General features: G+C 34.6%; 1 protein-coding gene across 1 annotated transcript in view; it reads right to left on the bottom strand.

The window, feature by feature from the left end:
- Nucleotides 1-24,389, bottom strand: part of LOC129005637 (protein glass) — a 95,094-nt gene that overhangs the window by 4,190 nt on the left and 66,515 nt on the right. The window contains exons 4-6 of the mRNA XM_054434599.1: nt 8,778-8,945; nt 4,166-4,423; nt 3,400-3,533 (exon numbers count right to left, since the gene is read on the bottom strand). Coding sequence (XP_054290574.1) covers nt 3,400-3,533; nt 4,166-4,423; nt 8,778-8,945 — 560 coding nt within the window. The remainder of the gene's footprint in view (nt 1-3,399; nt 3,534-4,165; nt 4,424-8,777; nt 8,946-24,389) is intronic.

The following is a 24,389-nucleotide window of genomic DNA, read 5'->3' as shown; positions in this document are numbered from 1 at the left end:
TAAATTTAAATTTCTTATGGAGAATAAATAAACTGATCTAGTTTGCTTGTTTATGGATATATTTTAATCAAATTTGGCAATTTGGTTTATTTCATACTAAGCTATCAATATTTCAATTGAAAAAACACACCTCACCATCTTCCCCGTAGCAGCAAACCTAACTACTCACTAAAATTAATGTTATTTAAATAGGAAATAAATCTGAAAATTTATAGGGAATATTTTAGTAGAAATCAAGCCGGGTAAATGGAAATTCGCTTAGTATGCAGGTTTGCTGCGACGGGGGTATTTAACCATTATGAAGCTACTAACTTCTCTCAGGATCAAACCAGGTAACCAGCAGCCTTCTGATTACTAGGCGAGTTAATCCTTTCAGGATCATAAGACTGAAAAAGGTATTGTAAACGTTTTACTATATGTGATCCAGAAAAACAGCACCACAAAACTGATTGCATTGTTCAGATTTATCCCGACAATGAAACAAAACTGGTCCTGATAGGGATTATCTTTGAAGAAAACCGCCTTTTTTTGTTAACATTTAACTTGCAGCACACCAGGTTCTTCTAGGTTTGTATTAACTATTGTTTACCCATAATTAGATCATTAATATTTGTCCTGACATATTATTCCTAATTAGTGTTCAATTCTTGATTTTCAAATTTGGTGGAAGTGTCAAGTGTTAATAATGTATAGAGGGACATTTTTTTAATCCTGAATGAAAGATTTTTAATATAAGGTATTTTGTATTTAGCTCATTTTGATTCTGTCTTTTAGTTACTCCAAATGTAAACTTAAACTAATTCTAAGCTAATATACAAATATTTCAATTTAAAAACAACAATAAAAAAACTAAGTTGTATATGCGCCTTTGATGCATGAATAGTAGGAGTTATAAATAGTAGGGCTAGGTATATTTCTGTCAAGGGCGGTCCTAGACATATATTTAGGGGGGGGGGGTACTGGGGGTTCCCCCCCGGGGGAAAATTTGGAAATAACGTGCTAAAACGAGTGGTTTTGAAGCTATTTTGTGGGCCTAGTTTACTGTGTTCAAGCTTCCCAGTTTATTTAAAGGTCAGAGAAATGTTTAAAAATAAACTTGTATAATGTCATGTTTTTGTATTATTGAGACTTGGGGTTTTAATATCAAAGGAATACCGCAACATTACAATACATTCAAGCATTATTGATTTACGAAAACACCCTTTCAACTCATGGTGGATGTATTTTCCTTCCACCATGCTTTCAACTGGTGCCAATGTGCATGCTAAACGGAAAATGTCCAAAATCAGACCAAGATTTCGAACCAGAGAACTTATTTTATCTAAGAAGTGTTTAAGAGCTTGGACCCAAAACGACTGCATTATACCCAATACACAAAGTAGTACACAAAGTAAACTACCCAACTAACGTTGCCGTCGGTGTCCCGTCACTGCTACCGCCTGGAGAATTGGTTCTCAGTGTTCTAATTTTTTCTACGCCAGTGCCAGTTTCATTTTACAGGGGTCAACGTGAGAATAAAGTTTTTGTGCAACGATTTTGGTGGTTGTGCTGGAAATTAAATCTGTCCCTTCCACATCTAAGTCTGAGACACTACCATTTTGTTGTTGTTTTATGACTAGCAACATGCCAATTGGGTTGTGTTATTCTTAAATATGATATCAGGTGCTCTAAATATGAATACTATTTAATATTGAAAGTTTTGAAATTTGCTACGGTAATCATTGAACATTGCTGTAATTACAAATTCCTAACGCTCAACTCAGATAAATTAATATTCAACTACCTTTCAAGCTTTGACTATTGATACAACTTATTTTCTTTATCCAATACCCAAACCCAATTCAAGTTTTCAATCATCTAGTTTAAAATGAATGATAACATTAAATGCCAAAAAATTAAATAAGAAGAAGAATGCGGTCGAACGTCGAATGTCAGCATCGGACACTGCCGTTGCTGTATATGGCTGAAAAAGCGTTCGTCGTCTGCCGATCTTCCCTAGGTACTTTTCATAAAGTACAAAAAAACAGTCAGACTCGAACGATGAGTTTTAGGTTAGAGTTTGTAATTAGACCTTTCATTCGCCACAACTGTAAAGACTACAATGAATTTCAATTTGGCAGAACGATTTGCAATACAAATTATTAAAGTTCCCCTGGTATAATAGTTTATATAAAAAAAAAATATTTTGGGGGGGTCATGACCCCCCTGACCCCCCCCCCCCCGGGACCGCCCTTGATTTCTGTTTGTTTTAGTAGTAAGAGTCAAGAGTGTCAGTTTTTGTTTGTTCACATCGTATATAATGAGATATTTTTATAATCAATGTTAAGTGAGCAATGCTTTTTAGAAGCAAGATCACATATGTTTCTTTTCATTCAAACCGTAATATTAACCAGATGTTATAAATTATTGTTTGTCTATGTTTGATTTTATCATTTAAAAGCTTTGAGTTTTTTATTTGTTTTATTGTTTGAAAAAGTTGTTTTATGTAATTAGTAAGTTAACAGTTTTTGATAGGTACATTTATTGGAATTGAATCTTATTTTACACTGTTTTTCATTTAAGATTTCAAAAAGCACTATTTAAACATACATCAACCCCGGACGTAGACGGGTACTCTGCTAGTGCTAGTATATAATAAATTAACTATAAGGTTGAGGAATTAGGAAGGGCTGTAACTGTCTATTTTAAAGGAAAGATTTTACCCTGAGGTTGATCGTGCTCATTGCCGTAAACACCCTAAGCCAGCTTTTAATGAGCTGTGATTTACTAATTTATTACATGAAAATCTTATAACTAAACCACTACCTGACTGAAAATGCAAGGAATTGCGTTGACATGAATAACCTACTAATGAACTAACTGTGGAATAAGAAACCTGATGGAAGTAAAGTAATTTGGGAATAAATTACTCTGATTGACAGCAGAGAATAATTGAACAATTTAGAACTATGTGAATTTGTGACTGTTTCAACAAGCTGAATCTGAATGCCGGTTCCTCTTCAGGAGAAACCGACATTTTAAATTGGAAAATTATATCCTAAAGTCCCTGGTATATACCCGGCAACCCCTAACTAAAGATTAAACTATTTCATAATTACTATTAGGTTCACCTGATAATTTAACTACTAATATTAAAATACTTATGATTAATGTGCTGTGGAGCAGGAAGCTGTATTCCGGTTAGATCTAGGTGGGTGACAGACAGCAAACAAGGACGATTTTTGGTTGCTAGTCCTTTGTAGTTCTAATGCCTTTGACAGCTTAATGTCACCAATATCTACTTTTTCATATAAATATACAATGTGCTCAGTCGAGTAAAAGCATAGAACATTGATGAGGAGATGAAATCACTTCATCTATGGCAAGATACTATATATAGTTGTAGTCATGGTGGTGTACCTGTAGGGCTTTTCTCCTGAGTGTGTTCGGAGATGAGTCTTGAGTGTGCTAGGTCGGGCATATGTCTTGCCACAGATGCGACAGAGGTTGGGCCGTGACGAATCATTTTCCAGAGAGCCCATTGATGGAGGAACCTGGTCACAAATCATCATTCAATAACTAATTAGTTCAACATTACTAAAGACTCACTAAATGTCATCCAATCATTTGCAAATTCTTTTAAATTATATTTAATTTTTTTTTCATTTTAGAATAGAACACATCCACTACTTCTACAAGAAAAATGTAAAACACTTAAGGAGATCAGAAATAAGGGTTCTGACAGTATTCTTTGAGTGAGATAAGGCCCGCCCCCTGGCCCAAGAGGGCCTCCAAGATAAGCAAAAAAATACTTACTAAAATATGGGATTGGGTGAGTAATAAATCCGTCTGTCCATATCTAGGAAGTTTTGTATGTTTGTATTGTATTGCACAACATTGTATTTGTTAATGAATTTTCAGTTATGACCTGTTTCTTGGGTTAAATTTATTCCACCCAGTATTAAACATTGGAACAGCTTAATACTTAATACTTATTTTAATAGCATACTTATGATAAATTAGCTGTTCACAGTTCGGGTTTGAAATGCTCTAAATGCTCCAAAGGGGGAGGCGATTTAATTGTTAAATCGAGGATAGTTGGAATAATGTTGTTCATGATTTTGAATTTGGTCACCACTAAATATATACTTTTTTTAAGGGTAGCCTGTCATGTAATGCTCATTACCTTTCCTAAACTAGACGGAGGTCTCTTAGCAGATCTAAGACAGGCACCAGCAGGTGGAAAATGTACAGATTTATTGAGCACAGGTTTGAAAGAAGATGGCGTTGAGGCACAGAGAAATGACTGATCGGTTGGCGGTGGTCGGAAGTCTGCAGTGAAGGAGTAGGTGGCACCACCGGGGTAAGCAGCTTGAGGACTCAATAGTCCTTGGCTCTGGTAAACTGGGGACAGATTAGAGGGAGCGGTAGCTGACCACTGCATCTAAAAGGAAAATAATTGTTCATGAACTGTTCTTGTGGAACCCTTATATACTCTAAATAAATACCCCCGCCGCAGCAAACCTGCAGACTAAGCAAATTCCCATTTGCCTGATTGGATTTACACTTAAATGTCTCCTTAAAAATTGAATTTATTCCCTACTAGCTGTAACCCGCGGGCTTTGCCCCGTTTAACTTCTTAATTTTCAAGATTATCTCGTTCGCATGGCTCAATCACGTCCTGGTAGAAAGTTTGTTCGCTACGCTCACTCACCTTTAGGTTGGAGCTCGTTCGCTGCGCTCACTTGCCTTCAGGTTAGCTCGTTCGCTACGCTAACTCGCCTCCAGGTTGAAGTTCGTTCGCTACGCTCACTCACCTTTTGATTGCAAATTAGCTGTTGTCATAAATGTAAAAGAAATAATAGTGCTGCACCCTGTTGGTAGTCCTTGTAACTTTAATGCTATTGAACATCATAGAACAGAACCAACTTGTTTAACTAAAACAGCTGTTAAGATTCAAAAATTCCATTTCTCATAAGGTTTACATGGGAAACTCCAGAGCCACTGGGGCGGAGCCCGAAAGGATTTTTGAAATAAGAAAATGCCTATATGTTAATCGGGCATGTGAGCTATCATCATGCCAAATTTCAGCCCAATCCGACCAATATTTTTCGCGTTCACTTGTCACAAACATACATCCATACATCCATCCATACATCCAAACTTTCTCATTTATAATATTACTAGCTGTAACCCGCGGGCTTTGCCCCGTTTAACTTCTTAATTTTCAAGATTATCTCGTTCGCATGGCTCAATCACGTCCTGGTTGAAGTTTGTTCGCTACGCTCACTCACCTTTTGGTTGGAGCTCGTTCGCTGCGCTCACTTGCCTTCAGGTTAGCTCGTTCGCTACGCTAACTCGCTTTCAGGTTGAAGTTCGTTCGCTACGCTCACTCACCTTTTGGTTGCAAATTAGCTGTTGTAATAAATGTAAAAGAAATAATAGTGCTGCACCCTGTTGGTAATCCTTGTAACTTTAATGCTATTGAACATCATAGAACAGAACCAACTTGTTTAATTGAAACAGCTGTTAAGATTCAATAATTCCATTTCTCATAAGGTTAACATAGGAAACTCCAGAGCCACTGGGGTGGAGCCCGAAAGGATTTTTGAAATAAGAATATGCCTATATGTTAATCGGGAATGTGAGCTATCATCATGCCAAATTTCAGCACAATCCGACCAGTGTTTTTCGCGTTCACTTGTCACAAACATACATCCATACATCCATACATCCATACATCCAAACTTTCTCATTTATAATATTAGTAGGATTATAGGATGTAATAGCATTAGTTTAACAAGTACTTAGGTTTGCTGCAACAGGGAGAGTAAAAAGGAGTTTTTTTTGTAAAATGTTAATAGTTTAGTATTAAATGAATGCATTTTCCAAATTTTATCAAAATATGTCCATAAAGAAGCAAACTACAACAGTTTTATTATTCTCCATAAGAATAACATGGGAATTTTAAATTTACAGTTTTTTTTTAATTTTCTCCTTAGTAATTAGGCGCATAATAACGCTTCAATATACTAAATTATTTGTTTTTTTCAAGCTCTACAAAATGGTTTGGAAAGAAATTACTAAATTTTAAATTTTCAGGGTCAAAAATGGGAAAACCAATTTTTACCCCATAAAACCCCCTATAAACCCCTGTTCCCATAGTCCGATCATGCTGGTTCGCGAAATCATTCGAATAAACGTAGGTTTACACGTTTGTACCAAATTTCATCAAAATCGGATGATTTTTGCTCGAGGTATCGCGCTAACGGACACATATATAAATATATATATATATATATATATGAATTTGAACGGACTTTGGTCTCTAGGGACCTCAAGACGAAAAAGTAAATCGGTTCCGGGGCCAGGTCTTACTATGAGTACTACGGTAATAGCTTATTCCCTTTAGGGGAAATTCGCTAAAATAGATAAATATGCAATTCAAAATAATTGAATTATAAAGATTTAATAAACCGTACATCAACACTCATCAATCAACAAAAAATTCATAAATCATTTTAAATCAACACTGTTCCATATATCTACACTTCTACTATATTCATCACAAGATGATAAATACATATAAGATATGTTACAATACGATTGTCTTAGACAAGTCACACTTGGCTTCTTCGTATAAATCTGTACTTGCCATTGATACATGTATTAGCAACAGTCAAGAATAACTAATTAAAGGCCATAAAAAGCTTACAAACCAAAATACAATCCCTTAGAAAAATCTTGAGAGGGAATCTTCTAAATATATAAAAGGCAAAGCCCTCACTGACTCACTGACTCACTCACTCATCACTAAGTCTCCCACTTCCCATTTACCTAGGAGGCTGAAATTACACCGAAAGAAAAGGAAGAAAAGAAAAGAAAAAAAAGTAGAAAGTACACCGATTCTTTTTGGGCATTAAATAGGAAAACTAAGTAGTTTTTATCATTATTCTGATCGGGCTTTCGTGCTCCGCCCCAGTGGCTCTGGAGTTTCCCATGTTAACCTTTTGAGTACTCATATTTAAATGGAATTAAAGAATCTCAACAGCTGTTTCAACTAAACAAGTTCTGTGATGTTCATTAGCATTAAAGAGTTAATAGGTTTACCAACAGGGTGCAGCACTATTATTTTTTAAATTTTTTTTTATTTTTCTGTCTGTTGACTCCCAAGTCTTGATTACTGAGGTAAGATCAAATACCCCTGCTGCAGCAAACCTGCTGACTAAGCGAATTTCCATTTGTCTGAATTGGTTTTCTATCTATCCAAATAACATTAGGTTTAATGATTACCTAGGTTTGCTACTACAAGGAAACTAATAAACGGTGTCTTTTAGTAAAATATTAATAAGTATTAAATAAATAAAATTCCCAAGTTCGATCAAAATATATCGATTTACAAGCTAACTAATACTGTACAACATTTTACAATATTCTCTATAAAAATAACATGGGAATTTTAAATTTACAATTTTTTGAATTTTCTCCGTTACCAATTATTGTACAAAAACACTTTGGTATGGTAAATTATTTATTATTTTTTTTAAGTTCTTTAAAAAGGTCTCGAGAGAAATTGAGAAATTTTAAGTTTTGAGGGTCAATAATAAGAAAATCCAATTGTTCCCACGTAAAACCCCGTTCCCATGTTCCGATCATGCTGATTCACAAACTCATTCAAGTTTATCTTGCCTTACACCTTTAAACCAAATTTCATCAAAATCAGACAAATAATATTACTCTTAACTTATCGTGTTCATGGACATATATAAATCTATATATACATTTATACAAATTGGAACAAATAATGTTTTTGGCCTCTGGGGACATAAAAATGAAAAAGTAAATCGGTCCCGGGCCTAGGTCTTACCATGCCACCTATGGTAATAGCTACTTCCCTATAGGGGAATTCGCTAAAAAATGGATAGCCCTGAGGCTATAGTGTTCAAGTTTCATTACAAGATCCTGGCTGTCCTGTCCACACCATAAAATGCTTGCTCAGGTCAAACAGAGAGGCCTGGCAATGGTATTTTTAAAGGGTGTACAATATCAGGGGTTATTTCCTTGAGAGTATTATATGAGAAGCTGTAACAGTCCAAAGAATTTGAGCTTTTAAATGTTGTAACTGCATTTAAAACATTTTGTATATTTTCTGATCTGAAATTGAATTTTACTTGAACAGCCTGAATATCATTCATAAAATGATTTGATAAAACTAGAGTTGTCTATGTTGTGTTTTATAGTCTGAACTGACTCAACAAACCCCATTATATTAAGATAGTGTAATATGTTGATCCAAGGTAAAGGGCGAAGGCTCATTTCTAAGGTTTTGTTTGTTTGATTTTATGATATTCCAATCAACGTTATACTTGTTACTGTTGCAGCTATTTTCAATCTGAAATTACATAGACAGAAAGTCATTAAGGCCAAAGATTAAAACCAATGGCAATTCGAAAGTAGTTGTATGAAACAAGAAAATATTATGACACATATTGACATAAATAGTAAAATAATATAAAATATTGGATGATGATTGTAAAAAATATTTATTGGAAAATGAAAAACTAATCTCAGAATAGAATATTCAAACTATGGTCCAAGCCCTGCTAAAAAAACTTACTTTTTAGCTTGAAAACTCCATCAGACACTCCATAGTGCCACAGATTACGTTAGTGATACCTTAGTGATAGCTATAGTGTTTTTAAATAGTCCAGTTTTAACCAACTGACTACAGATTCCAAGATTGACTTAACATACACCTTTCTCAACTCTTTAGTTTAATTTGCTCATGTCTGACGCACCTGAGGACATGTCATCTGGTGTTGCAGATTGTCAGTCATGGTGGGAGGGTAGCCGTGCATGGTCATGTTCATGCTCACATTCACACTCATGCTGGGGAACACTGGCGTCTGGTGGTAACTCTGGTCATACTGTGATGCTGCGTAACTACCACCCGGAGACATCATCTGCTGCAACATGATACAACTACTGTAAAATATCAGTATCTGTTTATTACATTAAAGGGCTGAAAATACGTACTGAAAGCCTATTTCTCTTCTGTTGTAACATTAAAGGGTGTTTTTAAGTTTATTTGTTTCGTAACATACTAACATACTGTGTTTAAATCCTAGGCTCTTAGCACATTAGATGCTGATATGTAGTTTTGAGAATGAAACAAGAAACTTATTATAAACAGTATTGTAACTAGTGGCTTATTGGGGCAACAGCCCCTATATACATTCTAGTAATTATTTTGTACAAATTATTTGCCTCATGGCTATCTTGAATTATTGTTCAACATTTTTGTATATTATAATACTAGCTGAGTACCCGTCCTTCGTACGGGGTTGGTATACAATGCTTATTGCATGTAGTTAAATACTCGTGCTTTGCATTTGCAATGAGAGAGGACACGTTTTGAGAAAATTTGGGTTAGTATAATCTACGGGATACTATAGTATATTGAACATAGCCATAATGTTCTACCACTTCACCTAAACAATAGAAAGAAGTAAAGTTCTCACACTCAGGTTTTTGTTGCTGCTTGGTTCAAATTAGCTGTTGTCATAAATGTATGAAGAATTAATGGTGCTGCACCCTGTTGTAAACCGTATAACCATTTAATGCTATTGAATATCATAGAAACAAATTGTGTAGTTGAAACAGCTGGAAAACTTATTTAATTCCTTTTCAATATGAACTAGTGTACCTGTTGCTCGAATTCGAGCAATTGCAAAGCATTAAAGGCGACTCAAAGATTATGGAAATACAACAACAATTAGATATACTCAAAATCTTTTGTAAATATCTTATCTTTTTCAAAAAGCTGATCTTGTTTTTTTTGTGTTTTTAGTGTAAAAAAAAAACATTATTTCTATTTCTTCTACTTGGTTGTGTTCTATGACTTTTTCTATGTTTCCATTGTTTGCAAATCGGTTATTTCAATGATTGCTCAAGAAATGTAGCACAGTGTTAATTTAGTTTTATTTTTTATCCTATATCAAATTGTCCAGGATTTCTCACTCTTCCATTGTAATAATTACACCAACCCAAGTTTCGTCTACAGATGCAATATGCCAAAGAATATCACCTACGCACAATCTCCAAGAAGTGGTAAAAACGGCAGAAACCAACCAATAACTTACAATAGATTTAAGTTAACTCCATAAGAAATAATTTCCAAAGTTACTGTGATATTAGGATTTTCCACTGATTTGGTAATAGAACATTATATTGCAAAACATGACACGATGCAGAAGAAAATCAATTTTAAAATCAGAAAAATCCATTGCAAATACTGTACTTCATTTTGACAAATTCAGTAAATCACAATTTAAATATTAACAGCTGTTGCATTAGAAAGTAGTGTAGAACTATGCATATGGTCGTAATGTAAACAAATCTGAAGAGGCAACTTTAAAGGCTTCTGGGGCAGAGCCCCAAAGGTATTTACCTCTTTCCTCTTTTGATGGCTCATCTACAGACCAAGACCTTTCTTTAGAGACCCCTACCAAGTTTCTACGCCAAGCCGTTCATTCAAATTATCTGTGACAAACACCCCGTTTTCCTCCATAAGAATAACATGGGATGGGAATTTAAAGGCCACGGGGGCAGAGCCCCAAGAGAATTCACCATGTTTCTCTTTTGATGGCTCATCTACAGACCAAGACCTTTCTTTAGACACCCCTACCGAGTTTCTACGCCCAGCCGTTCTCTCAAAATAGCTGTGACAAAGAAAAACAGTTTCAAATTAATATATAGATACTCATAAGGTTAACATGGGGAACTCTAGAGCCGCTGGGGCGGAGCCCGAAAGGATTTTTGAGGTAAGAATATGTCTATATGTTAATTGGGAATGTGAGCTATCATCATACCAAATTTCAACACAATCCGACCAGTAGTTAATGCATGATTGAACTTCAAACAAACAAAAAAAACAAACAAACAAACACACAAACTTTCACATTTATAATATTAGTACATGATGTATAATAGTTAATTCATACCTGCATAATGCATTTATGATGTCTGCTCTGTTCAAAATAGAAATTCCACAGGATATGTGGTGTGTTTATAATATAAAGTTTCTAATACAACTAAGGTACATTTTCCAACAATAATCTTCATGACTATTTTAATTAAATCTATATAGATTTCTTTTAATATAAAAAAATTCACTTAGAAAAACACATAGAGATAATTAGGCCCTAATGTCATAATCCAAATTGTAAAACGCTAATTCTATAACAAAATCTCTCTGAAACCAACATTTGTTGTATAGTATCCATTTTGGTCGATTCCTTGGGTTTTATTTGGTTCTAGTACTATTTTAACACCATCTGGCCGCTTTACCCGGCTGAACGCAACATAAAGATGACCATGGGTAAACACTGGGGTTTTCAAATACGAATACAGTAAATAAATGCCAACTTTTGTGAAGGTTCGGTCTTGTGCCACAATTTCACCAAATCAAATTGCGCAATGCACCACAATGAATGCACCCATCGTTCATTGGTCCTACGCTGTGTAATGCTATCTCATTTAAAAGTACAGTAGTAATATATACACAGAAATAACTTCATGTTCATCTGATGATCATTTTATTCTTCTTCCAATATCGTGCCAACAATACCTGTGCGTGGTGGCCTACCTCTGCTTGATGGTCTTCCGACATTATACATTATTACTGTGCAAAAGAACAATCCATTGTAAAGTATTAAGTTTAAAAGTAGGCCTATCAAACTGTTTGTTCAAAATATTTTTTCTAATTTTCACTTTGTGTTGCTTACTACTTTACTAAGCATTTTACAATAACAAAATAATGCACATTCAGGTATGGTTATAATTTTTAGAATTTATTTAATCATAGCTGTGTGTGTTGTGTTTACACTAAATAAAAATACATAAAATTAGATTCCCATGCTATTTAAATGTATGAATTATTTTATTCCGTAAGGTAACAACCTTTTGGTGCATTAAGAAAAATGAATAATTTTCCCCAAAATTTCATGCCCAGAACTTTAAAATGAGACCTCTCCCAGCTTTACGGCCTCCCATTCGCTTAAAATTTCATCGTAAAATTTTGGGCTTACGGAATTAGATATATAGATGTGGCCAGTGGCGGAGGCTTGCAGCTTTTTTTCAAAATGCACTACGCCTTTACTGGTTACATGAAATGAACCATGTGGCCATACACAATCAGACATTTTAGGTTTCGTATTTGTTAGTGGACTAGGGTTAAATTAGAAGGGTGCTGCTATCTTAAGAGGGGGGGGGGGGTTAGCTAACAATTGATCTCCGTTGGAATAATTCATTAACATAACAAAACTGTTTGATCATCAGTAATATGCAACGCCTTAAGAAAAATTGGTATAATTTTTAACAAGGTCCAAATATGTATTTACTACATACCAATTCGATCCAGATAAAAAAAAACAGTGGATTAATGGGTACGAAGTCTCCTTGGTCATTCTCATTGGGGTATTAATGATTAACTAGGAAACCCGTGCGGTTCAATGAGCCGCATAGTAAAAAACACAACGTTGAGGAAAACTTGCTGCTTGAATTCAAGTAAATTGCAGGAAGATTATTATAGTTATCTGAAAACTGGATAGAAATTGAGTTTAAATATATCTGTGCCGTGAAAGTTTACGCACATTTCTGTTCTCATTGTTGACTGATTACTTCTAATGAATGCCTAAACATTCATTCTCCTAAAATTCAAATGAACATGTCTGTAATACAGGGAGCGGCAGAAATATCTGACGGTTTTCAAGCGAGTACCGTCCGGCAGCCAAGTGGAGGAGGGTGGTGGGGAGCGGCTCATTCTCAAGGCCAAGTGTGACAATTTTAGTCGCCATAGAGCAGTGGACCGGTATACATCGCGCGTTTGTCGTTGAGGCGTATTTTAAAAATGGCGATTTTGTTGTTGATAGCAACGTAAGTTTCGTAGGCATTTTAATGTGGCTCGTGGGGAACCTATCCCATCCCGAAACACAATCGGATACCTTTAGATCCACAGGATCAACTGCAAAACGTAGGCCTACAGGCCGTCCAAGGTCAGTGAGGACGCCGGAGAACGTGGAGCGAGTGCGACAAACTGTGCTAACGAGCCCGCATTGCCCGGCGCGTGGACAAGCTGCTGCTCATGGCATGTCTGAGCGCTCTATTCGACAAATTTTGCTGAAGTTGTTGGACGATTGCTATTTTATATGGGTGAAAGTGAAGGTCTGAGTGCAAAATTCGTATTTTGCCTTCTGTATATTCGTATTCGCCTTTTGTATATTGCAACAAAGCTTTTACAGTATAAAGAACTGTAGACAATTAATTGTTGCCTTTCCGAAAATCTGCGTGAAGCAAATTCTTGGGTCACTTTATTTCTTTCAGCACTCTTTTCTCCAGACGGGAAAAGTAAATGGTAGGCCATCGGATAAACAGTGGGGTGCCATCAACCATTTCAGGAGCTTCATTTCATTTTTAGGTATACCACAACCGCTGGGTTACTAACTAGGCAGCTATAATCTGATTTGAATATAGCTGATCATTGGAAGCTGGTCAATCGTATTTTATTTTGTTGTCTGTCAGATTATATGCCATGCATCCGCATATTCTCACGTTGTTCAAGTGGATTTTCTCTTGATACCTGACCCAATGTTTTTAAATGGATCTATTTTTTAAATAGGTTAGATAACTTGCATTAGATTTGGATAAGGATTTTTATTTTCTCTTATTGGGCGGCGTATATTACTTGCCTCTTCTGAATCATAAAAATAAACTTGACCGTAGTGACTGTTAGGTGTTATTCCAATTCTGTGATGAACTTGACCGTTGAATACATAGGTCCTACTCGTAAGGTCATTTTCTTGTGTTTTGTAAAATATTGCCACTAACATTTACCATGGTATTTACTGTTGATAAATTCCAGTCAATAAAATGTATATAAGTTTGATTGTTTGTTCATCTTTATGAATATATCCCCAAAAAAAATTTAAAACATGATAAACACAACACTAACAAAATAATAATGAAATTAAAATCAATAAATTAATTACAAAACCAAAACACACATGAAACCATATATACCATTTACTCTACTATTCGCTATAAACTAGTGCACCTGTTGCTCGAATTTGAGCAATTGCAAAGTATCCAGGCATTATTTCAAAACGAATAACAATCATAATTAACAATTACTTAAAAATAAACTCAAAGATAATGTGTAATCAATCACTCCACTACAGTTATCAAAACTGAAAACGAACTCACTCTGAAAACGAACACTCTTTTGTGTATCATGTGTTTACTATGAACAGCTGTAATTAATACAAAATTATTCGTTTGTTTAAGTAAACAAAATCTTTTCTTCATACGAAATAGATTTTAGGGTCTGACTTAGGGGAGGTACGAATGAGGCATTTAGTTCAAAATTCCTCCGTGAACAGCGCTGTAGTAGAGAGCACTTTGGCAATGAAGGTTTACTAATCGCAAAAATAGTTCTGTTCATAAAATAAAATTATAAATGTCTCAAATTCAATTTCATAATTTTTTAATTATAAAATTAAACTATCATAACCTTTCCGAACTAACCAAACTTGCTGATAAAGAAATAACATAACAAAAGTTTAGTAATCGGAAAAATAATTCTTTTTATTAAATAAAACTAGAATTTGCTCAATTAAAATTGTATAATGACTTAATAATAAAATTAAACTGTAATAACCGAACCAAACCAACCAAACTTGCTGATAATAAAAAAATCTTGGTCAAAAAGGTAATGCTACCAACAGGATTCGAACCCGGGAACTACAGTATATCAGACCGGTACGCTAACCATTAGACCGCTGAAGCCGATGGCTACCGACCGTTTTGTTACCGTAATGGCGTTCCCTCAGCTAATAAGAAGCCCACAGCTGTCATCGTAGCCTCTTCTATACCTCCCCTGAGTAAATACCTAGATTTAGTGGGGTCGTATAGCTGCATACTCGCCTTCGGCTCCAGGCCCCCTTTTTTGGTTGGGGGTAAATGAGCCACGGGGGACAGGGCGCAAGACCTACAATCGGGCCAAATTTCAGACATCCAGTTAATGTAGAAATGGGTAAACGTGATTTAGACTTACGCACCTGTAAGAATAACATTGGGGCGGGGGAGGATATAATAATCGGGAGGGGGGGGGTTGGAAATACGATAGGGGGATTAAACTTTAAGTAAACCAGAGTATATACAAAATATTAATAATGTTTGCAAAAAGAATTTACTTAGATTGGGAAAAGTAGCGAAAATTGGGGGTAAAATTTTGTAAGTACAAATGTGCCACAGGGGGACAGGGTGCAAATTTCAGGATTTTTAGCTAATCTAGAAATTGGTAAACGTGATTTAGACCGATGAATCTGTGGTGGCTATAGGATAGATATAAGGGGGATTTCGAGAGGGGGGACTTTTTAAATGGTCCTTATTATATTCATACCTTGGTGTTAGCTCTAATACAGTAAACTTTGTATAGTTTTAATAACCTTGTGCATACAGAAAAGGTAAAGAGTCTATTATTACCTCGTGAAACTGGTGAAACCTTTTAAATTTTGATATTAAACTTAAGTTTTGGGGGTCAAGGAGTAAAGTTACGAAAAAACATGTATGATTAAAACCGAAATTAAGCCAAGGAAAATACAAAGCATTAATAACATTTGCAAAAAGTGATTATTTAAGTATGTAAAAATAGCGAAAACCGTTAAAAATTTGAAAAATACCAATTTCTGAAAGTAGGACGTTTTTTAGGGGTGAAGGGGAGAAATTTTCGGAAAACACGTGTAAGGGTTTTCTAGAAAATTAAATTCCTAAACATGAATATCCATTCAAATCTTGGCTAGCTCCTATTGCTTTTTAGTTATAGACGTAAAAAACGTGTTGTATCGTCTTTAGATATTTTGGATTTTTGGGGAGTTAAAAATTTTAAAATGTGACTTTTGCAAATTTCACCCTTAACTTAGTATCCCATACTACAATACTGCCAAATTACAAGTCTCTAGCACGATTCTAAACGATTCTGATGACCATAACAAAGTCATTAAATTTCAATGTAATTCTCCATAATAATAACATTGGGCTCGTAGTTTTGGGGGTCAAGGAGTAAAGTTACGAAAAAAAAATTAATGAGTAAAATTTAAAGCAAAGTAAGAGAAAAGCAATAATAATATTTGCAAAAATAAATTATTCAAGTAAAAAAAATTGCGAAAACCGGTAAAAATTTTATAGAAATTTACCAAATTTTGAAAGTAGGGCGTTTTTTGAAGCTGAAGGAATGCGATTTTCGGGTACCGCTTAAAAGGGTTTTGTAGAAAATTTAATTCCTGTTCATGAAAAATCTTTCAAATCTTTTCTAGCTCTTACAGTTTTCGAACTATAGCCGATTGAAAAAAACGTGTTTTGTCGTTTTCAGAGACTGTTTTCGAGCTATATCCGTTTGAAAAAAACTTGTTTTATCGTTTTTAGAGGTCCACCATTTTGGATTTTTGGCGGGGTTAAAATTTGAAAATGGGACTTTTGCAAATTTCATCATTATTAATATAAGATCCCCTACTACAATAATACCAAGTTTCAAGTCTCTAGCACGTTTCTAAACGGTTCAGATGAGCACACCAAAGTCTACCATTTTCAATGTTATTCTCCATAAGAATAACATGGGGCTTGTAAAAGTGGTAAAAATCCTTTAAATTTTGACATTAAACCTAAGTTTTGGGGGTTAAGGAGTGAGGATACAAAAAACATTAAATGAGTAAAATTTAAAGTAAATTAAGGGGAACACAGAGCACTAACAATATCTGCAAAAAAGAATTATTTAAGTAAGAAAAAATAGCGAAAACCGTAAAAAATTGCAAAGAAATTTACTAAATTTTGAAAGTAGGGCGTTTATTGAAGGTTAAGGAGTGTGATTTCCGGAAAACGCCGATGAGGGTTTTGTAGAAAATTTAATTTCCTTTCGCTATGATCCTTTCAAATCTTTTCTAGCTCTTACCGTTTTCGAGCTACATCCGGTTGAAAAAAAAGTGTTTTTTTCGTTTTCAGAGGTCCGCCATTTTGGATTTTTAGGGGGGGTTAAAATTTGAAAATGGGACTTTTGGGAATTTCACCGGTAATGTAATATCCCATACTACAATACTACCAAGTTTCAAGTCTCTAGCACGTTTCTAAGTGGTTCAGATGAGCATACTAAAGTCGGCATTTTTCAATGTTATTCTCCATAAGAATAACATGGGGCTTGTAAAAGTTGTAAAAATCTTTAAATTTTGTCAACAAACCTAAGTTTTGGGGGTTAAGGAGTAAAGATACAAAAAAACATTAAATGAGTAAAATATAAAGTAAATCAAGAAGAATACAGAGCATTAATAATATCTTCAAAAAGAAATTATTTAAATATGAAAAAATAGCGAAAACCGTAAAAAATTCGAATGAAATTTACAAAATTTTGAAAGTAGGCCGTTTTTTGAAGCTGAAGGAGTCCGATTTTTGGAAAACGCCTAAGAGGGTTTTGTATAAAATTTAATTCCTGTTCCTGAATATACTTTCAAATCTTTTCTAGCTCTTACCGTTTTCGAGCTACATCCGGTTGAAAGAAAAAGTGTTTTTTCGTTTTCAGAGGTCCGCCATTTTGGATTTTTGGGGGGGTTGAAAATGGGACTTTTGGGAATTTCACCGGTAATGTAAGGTCCCATACTACAATACTACGCAAAAGTCTCTAGCACGTTTCTAAGTGGTTCAGATGGGAACACGAAAGTCAGCCATTTTTAATTTTATTCCCCATAAGAATAACATGGGGGGGAAATTTGAAATTTCGGGGGGGGTTAAAATTTGAAAACGCGACTTTTTGGAATTTTATGGGTGGTTTGGGCACTAGACCTACAACCACCGAAAATTTCAAGTCTCTAGCTCATCTAGAAGTGGTCTAGAATTTGTATCCCCAGTCAGTTACACATCGGATTGTATAGTATTTAGAATAGTGGCAGAATATTTCAGTTCTGGCAGAGAGGCTGCAATTTTAGGTGGTTCTACAAAGATCTGACATGTTTCAAAGTTGATATCTTAAGAAATGTATAAAAAAGTAGGGGGGAACTCATTTAAAACTTACACTGTATAAAACAGTTCACAATTATTTTCCTCATATTTTTTTAGTTTTGAACAGCCGCCATTTTGAAATGACTTAATGAAACTTGACCATTTTCAACCCAGGCCGAGATAATGTATTCAAGCACTTGTGTGCCAAATTTCATGAAAATCGGTTCAGGCATTCGGTCGTTATAGCCAATTCATGGGGACCCAGCATCCTCTTACGGCCGCCATTTTGATGACGTCATTACGGACGACCGAGGTCCTTAAAAATTGGGGTCTGGGCGGTTTTAGGTTCAGAAACTTGTATACTATAACCACCTAAAATTGCAGCCTCTCTGCCAGAACTGAAATATTTTCCTGCTACCCAACCTGACTAATTGGGATTTTGAGCTCCCTGTGGGGCGAAGCCCGCGAGGACCTTTATTACATGAATTCGTGAATGGTTGCGTCTTCTACAAAAATACTTTATTTTGTCACGTCGTTTGTAAAAATCCATCCATTATTAACGGAGTACAGTAGTAGTGTTTCGTAGAAATCGCCTTCACGTATTATACAGTATATAAGGATTTAAACCATATTGTCGTTTTCATTAGAAACACTCATATAGTCTAGTAAAATAATTTATCAGCTTTGATTTGAGCTAAAATGTGAACAAATCATCAGATCAGCTGCTTTATTTAAAGTGAATTGTCAATCAAAACATAAACAAAACAGATGCAATTTAAAAATACCCCCGCCGCAGCAAACCTGCCAACTAAGCAAATTTCCATTTGTATAGGTATCTAAAATATGATCATTTAGCATTGTTTAATGAGTAATAAATAAGTGTTGAAACAATAGGTAGTGACTATTGCGTTAGTTACAAAATATGGTTGATCATTCAATGAATAACATATTTTGTTATACCGTCCGGCATAGGGATCATTGTTCCTATGTTAACTGGTTTCTCTTCTTTTTGATGAATAAATCTTCTTTTATGCAGATTAAAGCTCTGTTAATTTTTTTTTAATATCTGTTTGTTGAGAAGGCACGTCCTTACTTCAAAGGGAGACCCACCCTAAAGCTGTGTAAGTTTTATTTTTCCTTCGTCACGTCGGTCATCATACCGTCCTACTTTGCCAATGAATAACCCTCTAATTTTAGCAATAATAATTTTGTTTAGCATAATTTTGATTCCATGATATACGGATGTCAGTTCTGTTGTCTCAGCGTAAAGTGTTCAATTACGTAAAGTGTTCAATATAATCTCTCTTCGAAATGTTAGATGTAGTGGAATATACTTGTAGTGAAGTTGGTTTTTTTCTTGAAATGAGGGACCTCGTTCATATGGTCAAGCGACTTTATTGGAAACAAATAATGCAAATGACAAAGAAATGCTGTATTTCCAAAAAGCAAATACTTTAAATTGCTACGTAAATAGTGACGTTTACATGCATGTTGTTAGTCAACGTATCTTAGAAAGGATGAGGAGATCTAGTTCAAAAGGAACATGCCTTTTCTGTAATGACAGTAACTGATTAAATGGTAATGTATCTATGTGACATTTGTTTTACAGTCGAAGTTTAGTGTTATTTTCAAAAATCTCACTTAAGGTCGTCAAAGTGGGCCACGGTCCGTAATAGGCCACTGCAAACCATCTGTCAAGATGTACTATTTTAGGCAAGGTTTCCGTGTTTGGATGTTATTAGACACGATAAGATAACAATGTACTTCTTCTGTTGATAAATAATCCGTTGGTTAAGAGAAATATAAGCCGAATTAATAAATGTCACAATCCAAGCACATTAAAATGGCTCTGGCCTGAACCTTTTTTGTAGTACTGTATAGTTACAGGAGAAACCCCAACTTTGATGGAAGATCCTGCCCAAACTAAAAAAAGATTTAATATAATTTATAAATAAAAAAATTTTTGTTAAACAAAACGTTTTTAAATGCACTAAAAAGTAGAAAATAATTTATAAATATGTGGAGAGTATAAATACTTGTAAGATTTAAAACGAAAAACGTGGGGTGCATGCAATAGATAATTTACAATTACCTTCACCTATTGAACTAATGTATTATTATCAACTGCATGCACCCCACGTTTTTCGTTTTAAATCTTACAAGTATTTATACTCTCCACATATTTATAAATTATTTTCTACTTTTTAGTGCATTTAAAAACGTTTTGTTTTAAAAAAGTTTTTTATTTATAAATTATTTTCTACTTTTTAGTTTTTAATGTGTGGATGTTAAATCTATTTCATGCATCTATATCAGATTAGGACAGATGCATGTGGGAAATCTAAGGTTTATTTGAGTTTCTTTTCATATAATTATGTATTAGATTGAATGTATGGCCTACCTACTAACTATAAATATATCAATCGTTTATTGTTTACTTTATAGAATATTAAATAAATAACAAATGACATTATTAAGAAACACCTTTATATCTGCAATCAGATTGTTTATATTTATTTTGAAATGTTTATTTGTATAAAGAATCTCTTGGGAGCAGAACCTGTACCTCTTAACCTCTGCTTTTTGAACTGTCAAATTTAAGTATTTACAGCTGACTTTAATTAATTGATATATTTACATTCTTTCAAAATGTAAACATGAAAAATTTGGAAGCCAGTAGGGCGTAGCCCAAGGGAAATATGAAAATTAAATGCTATAATATTGCATTGTCATCCACTTGTGAGCTATGTTTCAAATTTCAAGTCTCTAGCTCATCGGGAACTTCGTTTAAAATTGATATCACAATTTGTAGGAAAGTGAGCTAATAAAAACAAGCCCATGGGGCGTAGCCCAAGGGAAATATGAAAATTAAATGATATAATATTGCATTGTTATCCATTTGTGAGCTATGTCTCAAGTTTCAAGTCTCTAGCTCATCGGGAAGTATCAAAATTTTCAAGAAAGCGAGTTTATAAAAACAAGCCCGTGGGGCGTAGCCCAAGGGAAATATGAAAATTAAATGATATAATATTGCATTGTCTTCCATTTGTGAGCTATGTTTCAAGTTTCAAGTCTCAAGCTCATCGGGAAGTTAGTATAAAATTGATTGCAAAATTTGTACCGGACAAGAAAGCGAGCTAATAAAAACGTTTTAAAAATGAAAAAAAAACTTAGCAAAACTACAGATTAGGGGTTTTTTTTAACCCTTTAATCACCAAAATCGGACCAAAAATGAGGGAGGAGTTCTGTTCACAAAAATCGGCTAAGCGTATTATACATATACTAGGTGAAACCCGTCGAAATCGACGGTTACTTTCAAGGCTTACGCTAATTAATCTAAGTTGAGTGAAATTATACATATTTTGAGCATTTAGCATTGTTTAAAGAGTAATAAGTTTAAAAAAAATAGTGATATTAATTGCGTTTAGTTTCCAAAATATGGTTGATCATTCAATTAATAAAATATTTCCCATACTGTACATCATCGGAGTTACTGTATTATTAGTACGTTATCTGGTATCTCTTCCTCTGAAAGGACCTTTAAATAGTATTAAAATTGTATTGGTAGATCTTTTGTAGTTAACACTTCCGTGATTTCATCAGTGTAATGCAGATTAATCTATGACTTTATTAGAAATATATATATCTGTTTGTTGGAAAGACACGTTCTAACTTCAAAGGGAGGTATATCTGTTAAGGTGTAAGTTTGATTTTTCCTTCGTCACGTCGCGTCAGTTCATATCGCACTTCTATGCCAATGAATAACCCTCTAGCACAGTTTTGAGAAATTTGTTGTGGGGTTACTGTTAAAGCTGGAACTCCTTGACATGGGGGATGTCAGTTAGTTGTCTCAGGCTTATCAATTACATAAAGTTGTCAATATAATCTCTCTATGGAATGTTTGGTGTAGTGGAATATACTTGAAGTGAAGTTGGCTTTTATTCTTGAACTTTTAGGGGCCTCCTCGTTTAAATGGTCGTACGGCTTCATTGGCAACAAATAATGCAAATGACATAGCAATGTGGTATTTCCAAAAAGCAAAAAATACTGTAAATTGGCTGTTACGTAAATATTGACGTTTAGATACATTGTTAAACAACGTATCTTACAAAGGGTGATGTGATCTAGTTTAAAAGGAATGTGACCTTTCTGTAATGACAGTAGCTGCTTAAATAGTATTTACTCAATAGGCAATTTTTACAGCCAAAATGTCTGTTATTTTCAATAATGTTACCAACCCAATGGGCCACGGTCCGTAATATAGACCACTGCAAATAATCTGTCAAGATAGGTACCATTTTAGGCAAGGTTTCTGTGTTTTGATGTTGTTAGACATGGTAAGAGCACAATAACATTCTTCTGTAGATGAATTATCTGTTGGAGAAATAAAAGCCGAATTATAAATAATGCCACAATGCGAGTTTGAGCATTTTGTAAATATATAGGTAAGCTACATCGATTTTTTTAGCTGCTGCTCAGTGCACTTTAAGACTATAAATTCTAGAGATAAATTAAATGGTTTTTGTTGCTGAGTAGCGCTAGTAAACATGCACAACTCTTTTCGTTAGTCTAATTACATTCAAAGGCTCTATAAGAGTTCAAGTTCTTATATTTGTATACATATTTATATTATGTTTTCACTATGTTAATTGAATACATCGAAGTAACCTCTCTGAAACATCTGCAGTATATTGCAGTTTTCCAGCTTAATGACTTTCTAAATCATGCACATATTTCTACATAAATATTGTAAGATGTTTTATCCAGTTGCTGTAAGCCACTATTAGTAACAAAATATGGGCACGGCTCAAATGGGCACCGTGCCCTTCTGCCCTTTTATTATTTTGTATTGTATTACATAATCGAAGATTTTTCCAATGATTGAAAACATGTATGACAATAATCTCATGAACCTATGATGATCTGTCTAGAATAATATGATAAAATAAAGGCAAAAGTGGTGAAAAAGGCAGACACTAACCAATTAAATAGATATAAGATAGTTCAATAAGAAATAATTGTAAGAGTTACTGTGATAAAAGGATTTCCCACTGACTTTGTAATGGAACGTTATATTGCAAAGCATAACATGATACAGAAGAAAATCAATTTTAAAATCAGAAAATAACATTCCGAATACTTCATTTGGACTATTCAGTAGCTCCCAATAAATGTGTTGTTTAGAATACAATTTAACTAGGTGGCGTTCGCAGATGCATCCACAAAATTGAGCGGAGTCATCAAGGGTTCATATTATATTGTTTTTGTCATACTGCAGTAAAAACAGTCGTCATTGATGCATGCGTTCCGGGTCTAAAGTAGCATTTTTACTCTTTAGGAAATAAAATTCGTTTTTAGCCTCTATCACAGAAAACGTACTAGTAGTACGTTTTCTTTGCCTCTATAACAGAAAACGTACTTAGTACGTTTTCTGTGCCTCTATGGAGTAAAACTCAGCTGTTGTCAACTCAGTTGTAAATTTAGATTGTAAACGATTGAATACGTATCGAAATATGTAACGATTCGTGCTTCATAATCATTTTAACCAGTCTCTTCCCATAGCATTTTACCACTGCAGATACATTAATCCATTCCCACACTCAACTCTGCCCATCTTTACTACTTCATTCACCACCCCTACGCCGTAGACCTGTTTCCCTCTCTTCCCATAGCATTTTAGGATTGCAGATACATTGTAATTGCCAAAGACAGTTCCCACACTATGCACTGCAAGCCTTACCACTTCCTTCACCATTTCCTACGTCATAGACTTGTTTCCTTCCCTTCCCATAGCATTTTAGTATTAAATACATTTATCTAACTGCCCAAACGGTTCCTTCACTCTGCACTACCAGCCGTTACCACTTCCTTCACCACTTCCTACGTCGTGGGGCCTGTTTCCTTCCCTTCTCATAGCATTTTAGGATTGAAGATACATTAATCTAACTGCCACAGACGGTTCTCACAATATGTCCATACTTCATCACTTCATAATCCACTTCCTACATCGTGGACCTGTTTTCATCACTTTCCATAGCATTTTAGTATTTAGATACGTTAATCTAATTGTCACAAACATTGCCCACGATCCGCACTGCTAGCCTTTACTACTTCTTTCACCATTTTCTATGTCGTGGACATGCTTCCATCCCTTCTCATAGCATTTCAGCATTGCAGATACATTAATCTAACTGCTACAAACTGTTTCCAGTTCCCAAACTCCACACTTCTCACCTTACTACTTCCTTCACCTCTTCTTAAGGTCAAAAAATGTAAACATTTGGGAAAGCTATAGATTATTAAGGAATAGAATTAAGCGTATGATTAGAGATGAACGCAATAGACATTTAAATTCAATTCTTAGTCCT

Source organism: Macrosteles quadrilineatus, unplaced genomic scaffold (assembly GCF_028750875.1).
Source record: "Macrosteles quadrilineatus isolate MER2022 unplaced genomic scaffold, UCM_ALF_1.0 Scaffold_1__1_contigs__length_201487025, whole genome shotgun sequence".
Lineage (NCBI taxonomy): Eukaryota > Metazoa > Arthropoda > Insecta > Hemiptera > Cicadellidae > Macrosteles > Macrosteles quadrilineatus.
Note: the sequence above shows the minus strand (reverse complement) of the source record. Positions and strands in the feature narration are given on the sequence as shown.